General features: G+C 30.4%; 1 protein-coding gene across 7 annotated transcripts in view; it reads left to right on the top strand.

The window, feature by feature from the left end:
• LOC148622737 (rhotekin-like) overlaps positions 1-17,056 on the top strand; it is a 35,979-nt gene extending 18,923 nt beyond the window's left edge. For 3 of the 7 annotated variants that reach the window (XM_088572877.1, XM_088572882.1, XM_088572880.1), the window contains 12 exons: positions 55-248; positions 655-704; positions 1,665-1,718; positions 2,973-3,093; positions 4,311-4,470; positions 5,043-5,074; positions 5,719-5,816; positions 7,667-7,779; positions 8,013-8,138; positions 9,566-9,731; positions 10,125-10,238; positions 13,554-17,056. In XM_088572877.1, coding sequence (XP_088429003.1) covers positions 55-248; positions 655-704; positions 1,665-1,718; positions 2,973-3,093; positions 4,311-4,470; positions 5,043-5,074; positions 5,719-5,816; positions 7,667-7,779; positions 8,013-8,138; positions 9,566-9,731; positions 10,125-10,238; positions 13,554-13,687 — 1,362 coding nt within the window. In that variant the 3' untranslated portion in view covers positions 13,688-17,056. Of the gene's footprint in view, positions 1-54; positions 249-654; positions 705-1,664; positions 1,719-2,972; positions 3,094-4,310; positions 4,471-5,042; positions 5,075-5,718; positions 5,817-7,666; positions 7,780-8,012; positions 8,139-9,565; positions 9,732-10,124; positions 10,239-13,542 lie in introns of all 7 variants that reach the window. The other 4 variants (XM_088572878.1, XM_088572884.1, XM_088572881.1 and 1 more) reach the window with 2 other exon arrangements.
• The last annotated feature ends 495 nt before the right edge of the window (positions 17,057-17,551 follow it).

Below are 17,551 nucleotides of genomic sequence, written 5' to 3' on the forward strand. Positions count from 1 at the left end.
TTTTCAAACAATTTAGATATATATTACTGATTTGAATGTTTTGACACTTTGCAGGATCATGATTTGCAACAGAAAATTGACCATGAAATCAAAATGCGAGAAGGAACCACTAAACTGCTGGCAGCATCTAAACATCCATCACAACTGCTGGAGGCTGCTCGTAACCTGCTTACCTCTAATCATCGGATCATGGCATACATGACAGAACTTCAAAAACGTAAAACAGCTCAGGTGTTAGGTAGACAAAGGTAAGTGTTTCATCAGCTCTCTGGGAATGTATCATTTGAGAGGTAATGAAACAGACAGAGGGTGTTATATTTATATCATTATTGTCAGATAGTTCATGTGTTTCCTGTATGCTATATATCTTCATTCACAGTTTCCATTCATTTCTCTAGTAGTATTATATCTTACCCATTATATAATCATTATGTATGCAGAAAGACTTCTAAATCTAAAAATGAAGCAACTGATGTGAAGTTTATTTGCTGTAATTGTAAATTAAGTACATTTATCATAACTATGTTCAGGTGATACTGTATTCCTGGTAAATACATAAGATTTACAAGGTCACATGAAGTACATCATGAATATTTCTTGTCATATGTACATGTATGTATGAGCTAATGACATGTAAGTTATTTAATATTTCAGGTCAGTTGAGGGTAACCAAGTACCATGTACAGCTAGAGTGTGTGTTACAGGTAATGTCTACCCAACAGTCATCAGAGGTTACACATCTGATTCTTGTTAATGATGTACTTTTTCTGCGTTATTAAAATGACCTTGTCTGCTTCAAGTGGTCCATTGGAAGTTGCCTTTGTGTTGCATGTAGCATTTTAAAATTGTAATTATCACTTATAGAGTATGACTTAAATTTCACAAAAGGAAGCATTTCTTGATAATATATGAACCAGTCGACAAGTTTGATACCATGCATCTGCATGTGCCCTGGTTATAGTGACAGTAGCTTATCAGTAGTGTCCCCATAAAAGGTCATCTTGTGTGTCATACTGGAATATCCATGTTTAAAGTTAGCCTTTACAAATAATCTTATCTGACTTTTAATGTATTTATCTGATACCAGTTATATGGCCAACAATTGTCAACATTTGATATTTAACTCTATAATCTATTGGATTTATTGAAATGTATTTTGTTGGTTATGCACCTACAAGACTTTCTTTTAGTAAAAAAAATGGTTGTGGAAAACAAATGAAATCTGTTTGCAAAAATGGAAAAAGTGGGATATTTTCATATGCCATGGAAATGCAAATCTTGATCCCATTAAATAACTAAGTTTTAGATAGATAAATGTACATATTTATACAATGAAACCTGTCTTTACCAATGAACCTGTTTGGACTTTAAAGTGATTTGGTTTAGACAGGTGTTTGGTTTACCAAGGTTCAAAGTACATTCAGTTGATATATGGACTTTCAAAAGTGTCTGGTTTGTTTTGTTCAGGGTTAGGTATAGACAGTTTTCACTGTATAAACCAAGCAAAGGATTTCTATGCTGCCTTTTTCATCTTTTTTTCAGTTGTTTGAATGAATGTCATTCTGAACTTCAGATTATTTTGATAAATAAGATAAGCTGTATTATTGACAGTTAAAAATCTACATAAAGAATATGAGAAACATTGTATGATTTGTCCTTTACAGATTTGAGAATACCTCTGATGTGGAAAGATACAGATCATTTCAAAAATAAAGGAGGTAAGAAAAGAGTAACTTTGACCATGATTATGACATGACTGTTCTGAATATACTACCTTAGTGTTGATTGACTAAGTCTTTAAGTGTTTTGGATGTTTATAGTTGCACAGAACAAATGGTTTCTTAAATGAGGGTAGCCAAACACCATATTTGAAAAGGAAAGGAAATGAACTGTTTAAAAATAAATTTATTAACATCTACACATTTTTTTATAATGCTTCCTAAACTGTTATTGTTATTTAATGTTGTATGACCTGGATATTGACCTTTATTTTGTACTTACTTGAAAATAAGAGGGTGGAATTATATTGACTTATCATAACCAAATGTTTATTTACAGTTTGTTGTAAGGGGCAAGGAGCTTGTAATCAAAATCAATCTAGTGTAGGAATGTCAAGTTTAAAAGTTCCTAATTATTATTAAAACTGAATGGGTGTTGTAATGGCATGTTTATGATTCTTTTTAACAAAAAAATATATACGATAAATCATACTTCTATCTCAGATATGGTTTTAAATCAACATGTCAAGCCTGATTTTACTCCTTATTGTAACTCAGATTTTAATTGATTTAAAAACTATTAATTGTCATAGAAGGTTTAAAGGTAATGGGTGCAAGACTGAAGCAAAATATTTTGATCAAAATCTAAGTTTTAGACCTATTAAAATTTCACAAATAAATTTTATTATCATTTAAATCAGTGACATAGGTGATGCAAATCGATACAATGTTATAGCCATGAAATCTTTTGTTACAATTTTAACAAAATGGTGAAATTTGACTCCCATTCAAACATCAATAATGAATCATTTAGTCATATTTTAAAGATCAATAGAGTTACTTCCCTTGTATTCATTCTTTTCATTTAGGAATCTTAATTATAACATATACACCATACCTATTCTCATTATATTTATTTAAAAAAAAATCTTAAACCTAATTCAGAATAATGGAAGAGGAAACTGCAAGTTTTTTTTATGAAGTCAACATGAGAATCATCAATCATTATAAATTTTTATGAACAATTTTATATTGGCTTTTGTTTGCTAACCAGATTCATTGTTTATAAAAAACATAATTGAACAAAATGAAAAATTGATTAATTTGTCATATTTAAATTTGGTCTTTCTCTGAAGTTGGTAGTGTATTATTTCAGCTGCAGTTAATGAGTTCCACAATTGTTAGTTAGCATTGTGGTACAAGAATATGTTTTAAAGAATTGACAGATCTTAACTTGTATTATTTGTTTCATAGATTACAGAAGATATGCAGTATTTTGTTTGATAAAGATAGACAGTGATATATATGACACATCAATGATCAACAATGTTGATAGAAGTATGACAGACTTAACTTTTGATGATGTTCTTGTCTTGTAAGTTACTCACTATAAATGTTTCTGTTTTAATACACAGTGAAAAGTATTCTGTTGTCCAGTAGTTATTGCCTTTACTGACCCATACTACTGATATGAGCTGTATATCTCTGATATTGTAATCAGTTCTTGTTTTGAATTAAAAATTTTAATTTATGGAAGTGGGAGAAATTCTGAAGTGTCAAATGAGGAAATATCTGCAGACGAAGTGCATTTAAAAAAAAAGTACATCAAAACAATAAACCAGGGACAAGTGGCATATTACATTGTGGAGAAACTACATATAGAAATAATACACAGAGACAATTAGCACAAATTCCATTTTGTGATGCAATATATATTGAAAAACTTAGATATTGTGAAAATTTAAATATTTGACTGGCTGTTACCACTCATTTACTTTTAATATAAGAATCACACAAAAAGCAAAATTGATCTTTTTTAAGTAAATCAATAATGATTTTAATTGAAAAAAATAGGAGATCTTTGCAGGGCATGACATTCTGTCTAGTTAGTATGGTTTCATTATAATACGACCACAGAAAATTTGTACTTGTATATTGGTATGGTACTGTCATGATCTGTGTCAAAGTGTCCGTAGACACTTGGTTTTTGTGTGATTACTTAAGTTGTGGCAGACCTATTGTTATGAAATTTTGCTATGATTTTATTAACCACTAGAAGAAGGTTCCTATTTAATTTGGTGTTGGTAGCCCCTACCTATTTAGAATAAGGGGCCTAAAATGGTAAAAATAGGTGTTATATTAAAACCCAAGTAGAATGTTTGTTTTTCTTCTGATTTTGATTATTTCTTTATATTGTTAAATAGACTTTAGGCTACCTGAGTGATGTAATTCCAGTTTAACCATATATGTATCGTTGGGGTGAAGTTATATATTCTCTGATTTTACCATCATAAAAGTGGTGTAAACTCTTTGTAATATGGAGAAGTATCAATGGCCCCTGAATTTTTTAATCATGGAATATTAACTTACTGGACCTTTTACTTGTAATAAGGGAAATGGAAAAACTCTAACAGATTTATCATATTTGTAACTTCCATTTGTAATTATGTATGCACTGAAAAAACTTTGCAACCATGAATTGAAGTGTCCAACAACATGTATTCTTTCCTGAAACTGCCAAAAATGATACCCATGAAATTAAAATAAAACCACAGAAGTAAAAAATGTCATGAATTATATTTGTACTTTTAGTGAGAATGTTCCACATGACTTTGAGTGTAAAGTTGAGATATACTGCCACAAACTACATGAAGATTTAACTATAGCAAGTACACCAAAGAAACTGAAGAAAAAAATCAATGATTTATCAGGGTCTGTAGGGAGAAGTGTTGGCAAAAGACTTTCAGGGCTAGTAAGTTTAATGGAAACAAGAACAAGTTTCAGGACTAGTAACATTAAATGGAAAAAGTTTTTGGGAAAGACATTCAGAACTTGTTAGTTTAAACTGTTACAGAAACAAAAGGTGGGGAAAACTTTAAAGCATGTAGAAAGAAGTGTTGTTAGAAAGTTTTCTGGAATGAAACAAAGAACTGTGTGTCTATAGAAAAATGGTCATAGATTTGGCACCCATCCTTAAAGAATGTTGTGTAACATTATATCATTTGAATTGCTATATTACTAATATTTTAATTCTGTAAGGTAATACTTATTATTTGGACCATATGTATACATCTATGCGGTTAGACCTTATGAGTATCTGGTTCATTTGTGTATATTTTGACAAACAATAATTTTGTCTGTAAATTGACTTAAAATTATTTACAATGAAATAATATTTATTTGAAATAATGACAAACCATGACATTAAGTTACACATCTATGGTCTAATTACTTTTATGTTACAGAACAGTTATAGGTGCAATTTCAGTTAATACTGTGCTATTTATAAATATATATATATATACACACATTTATCTGTTTCAGCATGACACTGATATTATTGGAAACATGGTTTTGTAAGTATTTTAATTAACAAACATGTACTATGTCAGAACAAGATAGATAGACTGTTTGTTTCCCTATATAAGAGCTAATTATAATTTAAAACCAATTAGTATAGAATCTTTGTAAATTTTCTATGTTATTTACATCAAAATGCCTGCAAAATATTCAAACTTAGGTCCTGTAGACACTGTTGAATTTCATTAATGTCTAAGCAAAAAATATTAAATTCTTAGTGGTCTTTTCTTCTTTTGAAATATATTTCACAGAAACTAAATGGAGAATCTTCTTTACTTTTCAATGACACTAATTCATATAAGCATTGCTTATTGTATAATCCGTATCATTGACAGAGAAAAATATGTGTACAGAGGTGTTACTTATACAGATTCTCCATATTTTCTACGAGTTTTGACTGCAAACTACACATTACGGATTGGGAATATCTCCATACTATTGTACTTTTGTTAAACTTTCACAAAGTTCAGGATTTTATGGATCATTTCCATAGAATACAGTGAAAAATATGAATTGTAATCAAGTTGTATAAACAGATCTGTGTGTATATACCATATGAAAGTGTGAAAGAAATTAAACGTTTAGCACACGTCTTTTATAAGTTACTTATTGTATAATATGTGTATAATTGGGTCTGCAGAGGTCCGAGGTTTGACATGGTAGCCCATGGTACTATGAAGTTACAGGATATCAGTGATAATGTTGGAACATTTGACTTAGTAATGGAATCTACGTCAGGTTAGTGTCAGATATATAGAATTATGGTATGAATTTGTTTCTAAGAAGCCAAGTGTAAATAAATCCATTACTTAATTGTAAAATTATGTGCACAGTATTAGTTAATGCCATATTTTTGGGTCCATAGTCTTTTGTATTTCATTTTCTAATCAGTAGATGGTGACCAAACTTGGTCACACTCATCTTTGACCTATTTAAATTTATAGATTATGCTGATCAGGTGCTGTAAATATAATTTTAGAAATGGGTAATGGCAAGGTTGTTTTGTTCATTTATATATATAAGGGTGCACTATACAGTTACATTAAGGCACACTGTTTCGCACACCAAGTTACCCCAGTCAAATTTTGTAAAACTTAAAATTAAAAGTTGAAATTTGGTGGATATATTGTTTAAATGTAGTTAAGCATTTATACATAGATGGATGTAATATATGTAATGGTAAACAGGTGTAATTTAAAGGAAGAATGGTATCCAGAACGTTTCAATCCCCTGCCGTATTAGATTCTCTCCTCAGCATTAGATGTCTGATTTTCAAAATACCTTATTTTGCAGGAACTTTTGGAACTAAAATTGTGAGAGAATGAATCGAAAAGGGTCTTATTATTTTCACCCTTTTTCCACCTACTCCATGCATGCTTTCATCCTGTGGTAGTGTCTTAAGTGCCGGATATTTTATAAAACATAGTAATTGGCTATTAGTTTTGGAAAGGCACCCTTGATTTGTACTAAAACTCAGAAATATTTTAATCAGCTTGTTACCATGGCTACTGGATTTTATAACAATAATCACTAAATTACTTATAAATGACTTGAACCTCCACACACCACGGATTTCAAAAATATGCACTTTTTTATGATGAAAAACTAGAAATTTCTGTTCAATAAAATGAGACAAAATTTTCGGAAATGACCTAACTGTATTGTACTACCTAAGAATATAGAATATGAGCAAGGATCCGGAAACAGTAAAAGCTGCCGGTCATGACCGACAAATATTGCAAATGACCGACAACTATTTTCCTATATCGGACATAAAAAAAGTGACAACCCTTATAAATTACAGTGTGGTTTTATTACTGTATAAACATCCTGTCTACCTGTCTCCTAATTGGAAATTATTTGACAGGTGTACGTCAATATTAATTAGCCAGTGTGGAGCCACCTGTGACTGCAATTTTACCTGTAACTGATTAGTTGATTGCATAATTAAATTAATGCTACACGTGTAACACGATTGGGTATACGAATTAATTGAAGTGACTCAGAGAATTTTCATACATTTATTACTTGATTTAAATAAGAAGAAGATTGACAAATCCATCATTTTTCCGCCGATCTTTCAATGGTAAGAAAAGCACATGGTCCTGAAACTACGTCATCGATTGAATCTTTTTAATACAGAAGTCAACAACCCATTCAAATCAATATACAAAATGTATTCACGATTTTATTTTTAAAATAATCAACATTTTTTTTTCATCACACAGAAGTTTTCAGCTGTTTGCCAATGTGATGAAAAAGTCCAAGAGACACGATGTTTTATTTACATGTCAGAACGTCCACATGTGGTTGAAACTGAACTTGTTCACTCGTTCAGATATTTTGCAAAAGACAGAGTACATAATGGAATAACACAATTCCAATATTATCTTTAGATAACTACAAAAAAGGTTTTTTTTAAGTTTATTCTCAATCTAGGCAGGTAAAAGACTGACTTAAAGGTCTACTGAAATTTGATAAAATGTCCGACATGGGCTGTCAAAATTTCACTTGAACATGATGTAGACATTTTTTTTTACATAGCTTCTACTGTAATTAGGTGAAAGTACAAATATCTATTTTTTCAGAGGGCAGCTGTGAGCTTCCATTATTTGGTCATTACTGTTGTAAGATAGTAGCCCAACCATTGTCTCTGTTGAATCCAGTTCATACTGGGCACCTTAATCTTCAGGTAGGTCAGGTAAGTTTATAAGATATTTTTTTGTGTTGGTTTGAAAGTGAGGATAAACATTTTTTAAAGAATTGTTCACTTTTTTCTTTGGTTTTCAATAAAGCAAGGCATTTTGTTATGCTGTTTTCTTTACTTTGGAAATATTTTTTTTTGCACAAATTAATCATTGATACATAATCTACATAAACCAAATACGTTAAAACATGCAAAGTTCTTTAATAATAAGTAAGCACTACTTTCAGGAAGATGATGATCTCGCCAAATGGAAGAAATATTGGTGTGTTTTGAAGAACCTTAAGTTAGATTTCTGGTCATCATCTGATGATGTGGAAGTCACAGATCCTCTAGTCACAATACCTGTAACTAAAGTAGGTATACCATTTATAATCCCCTATAAGTTAAATTTTGGAATAAATTTTAACTGTGGGGATTGGTACAAGCTTTGAGGTAAAATCTAGGGTATGGGCTAATATTAAAGTGAAAACTTGATAATGGACACCAACAGTGAGCAGCCAGACCAGCACTGTTTAACCCTACTATTTATTGTAAATGTGGATTTTAGGGAGAATACCCATTATCTTCTACCTTTTCTTGCTCAAAATATGATGAAATAAAATAATTTGTTTTGCCATAACACTGAACTTTTTAATATTTTATTTCATTTCCCACTTCTCCATTTTGTGCACAGTGTTTACCTGCTCAATCATATACAAATGTAAACAAACACAAAGACAAAAAAGTTAATATTGAAACATCACCAATCAATGTAATATAATTCTGGAGATAGTCTTTTATATTTTTGATTGATTATGTTAATTTATTATTTGGTTGATGTAACTTTCAAGTTAGTCTTTTTTTTTATAAGTTGCCTCCCTTGTCATGTGACAACAAGTTTTACTAAGAAGGAATAATGGCAATTGTATTTTAAATTAATAAAAATGATCTTTACAGTAGTAAAAAACTGAAAAGGGTAAAAAACAAATGTTTTTATAAGACCACAAAAAATTTGGTTGTATTATGTTATGATGTTGTTAACAGGGGTGGCATCTGCATTGTTGTCGATTGTTGATTATTTGTCTAAAGGGGACCAAAGTGGGGCCACTCCCAAAAAATCAACCTTTTTATTTCTGGTCAGATTTTGAAATTTTTTTTTTACTGTGAAAGTACTATTTTTTGTGGGGTACCAATTTTTGCGGTTTTCGAAATTTGGTTCCCAACGAATAGTAGAAAAGTACTTTCACAGTACTGGATTCCTCATGGAAATCCCTACATGTAGTTTTCAATCAGTATTGAAGTATTTCTTAGTGTTTTTCAGTAGCAAGGGGTCAAATGGGTCAAAACATCTTTTTTAGAAAGACTATTTTTTAAATATTTTCATCTGATTCTAAAGATTTTTTTTCTAAATTGTGGTCCTCTTTACAAAGGTTTTAAGTAGTATGGTAGCAAATTTGCTCTATCATTAAACTTTTTCTTTGAAGATTATGGGTTACAGAGTGATCCATGCAAGCACCTTGAAAGCATTTACTTTTAATACTTCAAAATATTGTGCAATATTGTATTCAAACTAGTTATTGTGTCTATATTTAACCTGATGTCCCTATGTTTAAATGTCTCATAAACTAATTTTGTGTTCACTAGCGTGCCCCAAGTGAACAGAGTTCAACTAGCTTTGGTCGTATCATTCTGCACTGGACAAAGCTTTTTATTGAATAATGTTGAATCTTGTAAGCATTTAGCATCTAGAAATCTGCATTTCTACTCCAGCCAATACTTGAAGCTAAAAGTTTTGTTTCAGAATACTCAAATTAGCAGTGCTGATCCAAGGAGAATAAAAAGGTCACATACATTTCATGTAAGGACTTGTGAACGAGATTCTTTTGGAGAATTTACTATGGCAACAGACAGTCAGGAAGAATTAACAAAATGGTGGGATGCTTTACAACAACATCTACTGGACCAAGGTATATACAAATTACAAACATTACTACATTTATCATTTCTACATTAGTATCACCAGATATTTCATATTAATTGGCTGTATCAAACAGCATACAATGTGTATCTTACTTATCTTTTAAAAAACACAAAACAACTTAACGATAACCCGAAAATTAAATTTTAGGCTTATAACCATATCATCAATGGAAAGTTTGATTTTATCTTATTAAAAGTTTAAATTTGACCCCTTTGAAACTGGATAAAGACAAATTGAAAAATGAAGGAAAAATCAATAGTGCATACAAGATTCATTTATGGATGTGTAGACAAGTTAATTTCTATATGCCATCCTGTATAACTTGTTTCTTACTAGGTAAATATCTACATGCAAATTATCAAATTTTGCTGATTTTCAGTTTTGTGGAAGCAAGCTTGTGACCATATAATGGATATGCCTTTGAGAAACTCATCCAAACGTAAACCATCTTTCATTAGGAAGAGTTCGATATATGATGACACTCCTATATCAGGTAAGATTAAAAGTTAAATATATATATGATGACACTCCTACATCAGGTCAAATATAATTTCATTAACAGAGCTAGGGAGTGTTGTGATGGTGTCTTCCCATTTATCCAACTTTTGTAAATTGCCTATTCCCATTTATCCAACTTTTGAAAATTGCCTATTCCCATTTATCCAACTTTAGTTTTGGGTTAATTTAGGTGTTGTTTGTTTAGCACTAAATAAGTGTGTGTCTTCAGAAATATTGACAAGAAATAAGTTCCAGGATGTTGTCATTGGAATAAAACGTAATAGGAAAATATGCTAAAATTTCAAACTTTTTGAGAATAAAAACTAAATATTTTATGAAAATTAAAGTATGGAACATTTATATAATATTTTGTAAAAAAAATGAATTATTTTATTGTCAATCAGATATCTAATTTATTTTATAATGAGGAATTGGGTCAAATTAAACATTTAATTATCTTGAATGAAATTAAATTGCAGTTTATGTGAAAAATGGTCACTTTTATTTATGATGGTTCCTTGTGATAATCACACATAATAAATCTACGCTTTCGTTACACTTTTTAGTTTATTATTGCATTAAGACATCCAAGCATCCATGCCAATATATTCAAGTGTTCAAAGTGTCATCTTCAGTAAGCATACCTAAGCTTTCAATTTTGGTATATATCTGAGAAAAGAACAAAAATCACACTCAATGGTTACTTCATGTATTAAAAGTATACAGAAAAAACTATCCTGAAAAAATTTCCAGGCTTTATTTAAGAGAATCGTATTCTCTGTGTATACCGAGCACTTTTTTCAACTTTTTCTTTGCTCCAGAAGGGGAATGTGCAGTATACACCAAAACAATGAGTTTCTAGATCTTTTTCTGGAGACATAATTTTCTGGTTCATAATTTTTGGGAATCTGAGCCGAAGTTGTCAACTAAATACAACATCGAGCCATTGTATTTTTGAGAACAGTTTTATGTGAAATAAATAAAGTTTTACTGCTATTTAATAGTTGTTTTAACTATCAATGCTGTTTCCTTGCATCTCATAGTTTGTATGAAAAACCACATTTAGCTTCTTATTGTTCTCTCAAATCAAGTCATCTAATTATAACTTCTTCACCTGTGTGCAGTGGAGCGTTAAATACACAATACCTAGAGTGCCAACCTGTCCTCGGGCCCATTGTCATTTAATTATCAAATAACAAAAGATCAATTTAAAAGGTGAAACAATTATTACTAATCCTTTAATCCGCTTGAAGAACTGTTTCCAGATGTCAGATATCAATACACAACTTGGCAAATTAAAACATCTTTTTTATAAATGGTTGGACTTGACGCCATTGTTTTAGTGAAATACCTGATTTGTATTTGAACAGGAAATGTAAACATTTCAGCTGGCTCAGATCCAATACATTGCTATTTATAAACTATTTTAATTAATAATTGGCTTGCAGTCGCAGGGAAACATAGAAAATACATTTATTTAAAAGATTATTGATGAAAATATACGCATTTCCGAGAATTTACCGCAATCCTTTCACCTCAATGTGGTCTTCTGCTGGTGATTTTTCCTTGCTTCCCGGTGCGCATTTTACATGGAAACTGAATTTTTTCGCTGATCTCCCTTGCCAAGAAGGGGGTGCGCGGAATACACAGATGTGTGTAATACACGGAAGGATATGGTAGTCATGTTTCAATAGTCACCCAACACAAGCTCTATTTAAGAATCCTTTGTTCTTTATTACCTTTGATCTCATTTATCCAACTTCTGTTTTTTACCTGTATTACCTGAAATTTCAAAAAGTTAGATAAATGGGAATGAACCGTTGTGATTACACTCCTATATCAGGTAAAATATAATTTCATTAACAAAGCAAGGGTGTGTTGATACTACATTGACAAGGAAACCTCTTTATACTGGATTGTTTGGTTAGGGGGGGATGATTGGTTACAAATGGATATTAATGTTCACAGAATCGAAAGATGTTTTGTAGAATGTCCATGATTTCTTTCGGAAACTTAAAATACCAGGACACCCAGAAAAACAGACTATAGATAAAATATGAATACAATGGACGTGGTATTCAGTCTTAGATAATTATGGTACCTTGATTTTATGTAAGAAAAGATATGACTTCAATTGCAACCAAAGATAAATAGAAAAAAATCTCCCTTTATCATTAAAAGACATATCAAAGGTCTGATTTGTTGTTTGACTAAATCTTACTTAATGTTTATAGATTGTTTTTCAGAAATAAGTTTTAATTATACCAAGAAAGATGTACCACATTTTCTGGACTATTAGTCGATGTGGAGTATAAGTTGAATTACCTAATTTTGGCCAAACTCGACGAAAAAAACATAGATTAGTCAAATTTTCCAGATAAGTCGAGGGTCAGACGTTATATCAAAGGTGTCAGCGGAGATCTGAGTTGAGCGCTTTGTTTTTTTCACAGCATATTATTCCAGCGATGTTACCTTGTATAGTATTTCTGAATTAAATTAATACTTGTATTTTTGTTGGAGTGTACTTTGTCTGCCAGTTCAGTTTTATTTTTTTTTTTATTGAGTTTCAAGTCAATTGCTCTAAAGCCTTAGATCAACAGGTGTCTGAAACCATAAACATGTCAAGTGTGGGCACCCAGGTGTGAAATTAGCTGTAAATTAGTTTGATGAGTAGGTCATAATTATGAGCAGTAATTAATAAACAGTTACCTGGTATTTCAAAATATAATTAAAAAAAATTGTTATCTTTAAATTTGGTTGCAATTAGCCATTTAGGTAATATTTTTAACTGATAATAATTTGAGCCATGTGCGAATGTGTTATGACATACCGTAAATGGGTATAAATTTGCATACTAAAGGACTGATAACTTCTGAACACTTGATAATGTCTTACCAGTGAAAAAGAGTTTTCTTAACGTATCTTTTAGATTTTGTTCATAAATTTTAACTTTTTAAAAGTTTTTATGAAGATCACATTCGTTCATAAAGGACATCGGCACTGATCAATAATCTTCGAAATCGATTGACGGTTTGACTGAGTTACGGCTTTCGTTGATTGTTTACCCAAAATTTTTAATTTCAAAAATGATATAAACAAATCTAATAAAATGCATTGCAGATGAACATTTTTTTTTTGAAAAAATCCTTATATAAGTCGAAGTGGACAATAAGGTGAGGCTGACTCTTTGCTGATCTGATTTTGATCTGATTTAAAGTACAGACTCATAGTCCGGAAAATATGGTACTTTTCATGTACAGAAATATTCCAAATATAATAACAGTAGTACAATTTAAAAGTTCTGTTTCAGATTCTTCTTCCAGAAGTAGTATTTCTAGTGATATCAAGTTAGAAGAGGACCAGTTGAATGAGATGTTGACCACATTAATGGGAGAAGCAAAACAGATCAGGGGAGACAATCAACCTTCCACAAGTCACAGTTAGTACAAACTGCTGACAGGAAACCCATGTGTTCATTTCATTGTATAAATACTTCATTAAATTAATCTAAGTAGATATTAGGGAATCAGTAATGATGTAAAATGTGTTTCTTGTTTCTTTGAAAATTCTCTGTTATTTGCATTTTTACTGGAAAAGAAATAAATTTAATCTATTCTTTTTTTTTGTATGTTTTTCATTGATGTTAACACAATACAAACTATTACTTGTGTATTACCCGTTTTTTAGAACACCAACAGTGTTTTATTACTAGCATTGTAATCTGAATTTTATAAGTACATTTGTTACTTCCTTTATTTCACATATTTACTTTTCTCTTCATGTATATATTTGAGTTCAGTATTATGTGAAGAAATTTTACACATCTTTTATACTTATTTACAGATAATTTATCATGAATTTGTATGATTTTATAGTGTACATATTGACGTATAGTGCTACACTGTTAATACTGTCAGTGGTGTATTGATTTACTTGTTGATAATCTTTAATGGTTTGACTATTTGATTGCTCTAGAGACAATACATGAACTCACTCTTGTCATTTTGCTTAGAATGACCCCAGAATTGCCTACAAATGACCGTTTGACGTCAGAGAAACAATTTCATTTTATATTGTTACCTCAATCTTTCAGTTGAAGAAGAATTCAGAATGAAAAACTACATTAATTTCTTCAATGGCATACCAAAGTGTGAATATGTCTATATTAAATATTACTGAAGACTTTACGTTTGTTTCACTCTTCTTGTAATTTGTAATTTTATTGATGCAGTTAGTATATAAATGACCAGTATTTTCATCATCTTGATTGCATTTAATGTTTTTATTGTTTATCTTTGGTTTCATTACAAAACTTAAAGTATGGCACTGTCTTTGTTGAGGTCTTGTATCCTCTATAGATTTTCGGTTATTGTGCAATAACTTGAGCACTAGTCAGTTGATCTGATTTGTAGCCTAGCATTTAAAGCTTGATTAAAACTAGTTTTGATGCAAGGGGGATAACTCATTTTCAAATTGCATAATTTTATTTTACTAAGTTCAATGGATTAGTTGTATATTCTTTATAATAGGTCTTGCTGATTTGTTTTTTGGTTATTTAATCAGAATTATGCGATGAAAAGAACAAAAGGGGGAGTTAACCTTGTATAATTTAATTTCAGAAGTAACACGCTTTCTGATTGGATAAAACATTTTGTCCATCATCTCATAGACCAAATTTTGTAATGTGATTATGTAGTCATCGACCATTTTTAATGATTTAGTGTTGAATTTTGATACTTAAATTATATACCCATGGTGCACACTTGAAAATAATTTGCTATGCATGTTATTTAGTGTGCTCCATGTGATTGAGGTTACTTCTTCATAGACCAAAAAAATGTAACAGTCCTTAAATGTTTTGTAATTTTTCTTACTGGTATTTATTTGGAAAAAATATTTGACAATTTTGATATGTAGAGAAGCTTGTGTTATATTTATGACTTAATACCTTCAATATCTGTTCATTGAAATATATTTTGTGTACTATCATCACATTCATTCTTTGGCAGGATTCAAACTTATCACTATCCAAATTATGCCAATATGTGAATATAGAATTCAACATTGCCCAATTATTTCAGGTTTAATATCTGCAGTCAGTTGTATCAAACTTTGCCTGGCAGAGCATTTATTTATGTTTGGCATGAATGAACATTCCAGACATTTTAACAAATGAATGTATGTAATCAACCTCATCATTGTAAAAAAGGAAGTCATTGTATATATTGTGTTATCATTTTACACATAATTGTACAAGTAAAACTGTCTTAGTTTATCAAATGAAGTCCTGTAATGAAACAAACAATAACAAATATTGATAAATTAGTTGTTTTGGCATTTAGAAAACCTATTTTACACTGAATGGAAGGTATACTGCTAAAAAGGCTTATAAACCCTCTGTTTGGTGTTGATCACAAGTAAACGCTATAGACCTTCTGTTTGGTGTTGATCACAAGTAAACGCTATAGACCTTCTGTTTGGTGTTGATCACAAGTAAACGCTATAGACCCTCTGTTTGGTGTTGATCACAAGTAAACGCTATAGACCCTCTGTTTGGTGTTGATCACAAGTAAACGCTATAGACCTTCTGTTTGGTGTTGATCACAAGTAAACGCTATAGACCTTCTGTTTGGTGTTGATCACAAGTAAACGCTATTGAACTGATGTATAATAGTTATTGATTCTTTGTTGAATACTTTCAATCACCAGTTGCCTTTAGAAGATTTAGTGTTGAAATGGTCTTTGTCTTATATCAGTGAATGTTATAAATGAGATTTTAATAGCTTTGCTTTATTAATGTACTAAATTTCTTTTTATTACCTTGCTATGGTTAAGGACTACTATTTTATGTAACTTTTATCAGACTTGAATTTTTATTATGTTGCTTTGCAATTTTTTTTTTTCTATTTTAAGACAACACTTACCTGTGTTTTAGCAAAATGTTTGACTACTTAAGTCAATGTATGGGTAATTACTTCGAGAACACAGTTAATCTTTATTTTTTTGCAATGTTTTATTCAAAATTGGCCATTTGTAACTAAAACAATGTCGTATGTTTTGTTGTTGTTGCTGATTTCTAGATACTCTGTATTGCCTGCTGATTTATTATGCAATTAGTATTTAGTGTACTCACTTAAAAACCCTTATAATTTTAGAAGAATTATGTTTTGGTTTTTGTATAAAATTTATGAAATGTCATGCTTTTTTCAGGGAATTTTACTTGTGTAATGTTCATGAATGAATTTATTGCAATTCATCCAGTATCTTAATCGTTTTTGTTCCTTTTAAATCATTGAACAATAACTAGGTGTAAAAAACTGAAAGTGTGGATTCTGAAGACATTTAATGTTGCATTTAGTCATATAATACTTTATAAACCCTACACAGAGATAAAATTGTATAGGAATGAAGTAACAGTAGGTTGATAGTTCCATTAACATTTAAAGTCATAGAGGCCAATATTTACCAGTACATAGGGTTAGAATGTTTTGTATTCTTTATATGCTACTGTTTTTTGTTTGATTAAGTCCATGACAATGTGATTTATTTAACTAAAAAAGAAGAGTTTTACTAAGTATTTCTGATTTGCTCAATTGAATATGTGCATACATAAAAAACAGTTCTAAATTGCTGGATAAGACATAATTTTGAAAGTAAATAAAATATTTCAAATTGTATCAACACAAAAGCAAGATGAATTCCGGTTCCAATGTAAAATGATGTACTAGCTTCACGGTGTATGCTTGTCATCAGAAGATTATGTTATCTGTGATTTACTGTTACATCTTAACTGATTAAACCAGATCAAACCTATTATATATTGTTGTTTTCATTATTCATGACTGGCTGGCTGAATAAAGTTTTAATGGAGTTCAGTCTTATTTTATTGGGTATCGTAACATGAATAATTCATCTCACAAAAGTGTCAGACCATAACAATATATGCATCAACACTAAGCAGGTTGAAGTAACTATTGTGTGTTATGCTGAAAAAAAATGGCTTAATTCAACAGGTGATAATTCACATTAAATATTTATCCATAAAAAGAGGTGCACATAATATGCAAGTAATTATTATGCCAAGTGTAAATATTATTGGTTCAATACTATTTGAGTTGCCTATAACACAGAGTAGTTACCTCAAAAGCATTATAGATCAAGAAATGTGACTACTAAACCTACTTTCACCATTGGTGGTAAAAATACTTGATTACCATCAAGGACTTTTGTTTCAGATTTCATAAAAAGGGACTTGACCAGTTATGGTCTATTCAACACACATTTAAGCTTAATTGTGTATGCAACTCC

The sequence above is a fragment of the Perna viridis genome, chromosome 3, assembly GCF_037379345.1.
Source record: "Perna viridis isolate PV_CMFRI_1.1 ecotype Kerala chromosome 3, ASM3737934v1, whole genome shotgun sequence".
In the NCBI taxonomy this organism is placed as follows: Eukaryota; Metazoa; Mollusca; class Bivalvia; order Mytilida; family Mytilidae; genus Perna; species Perna viridis.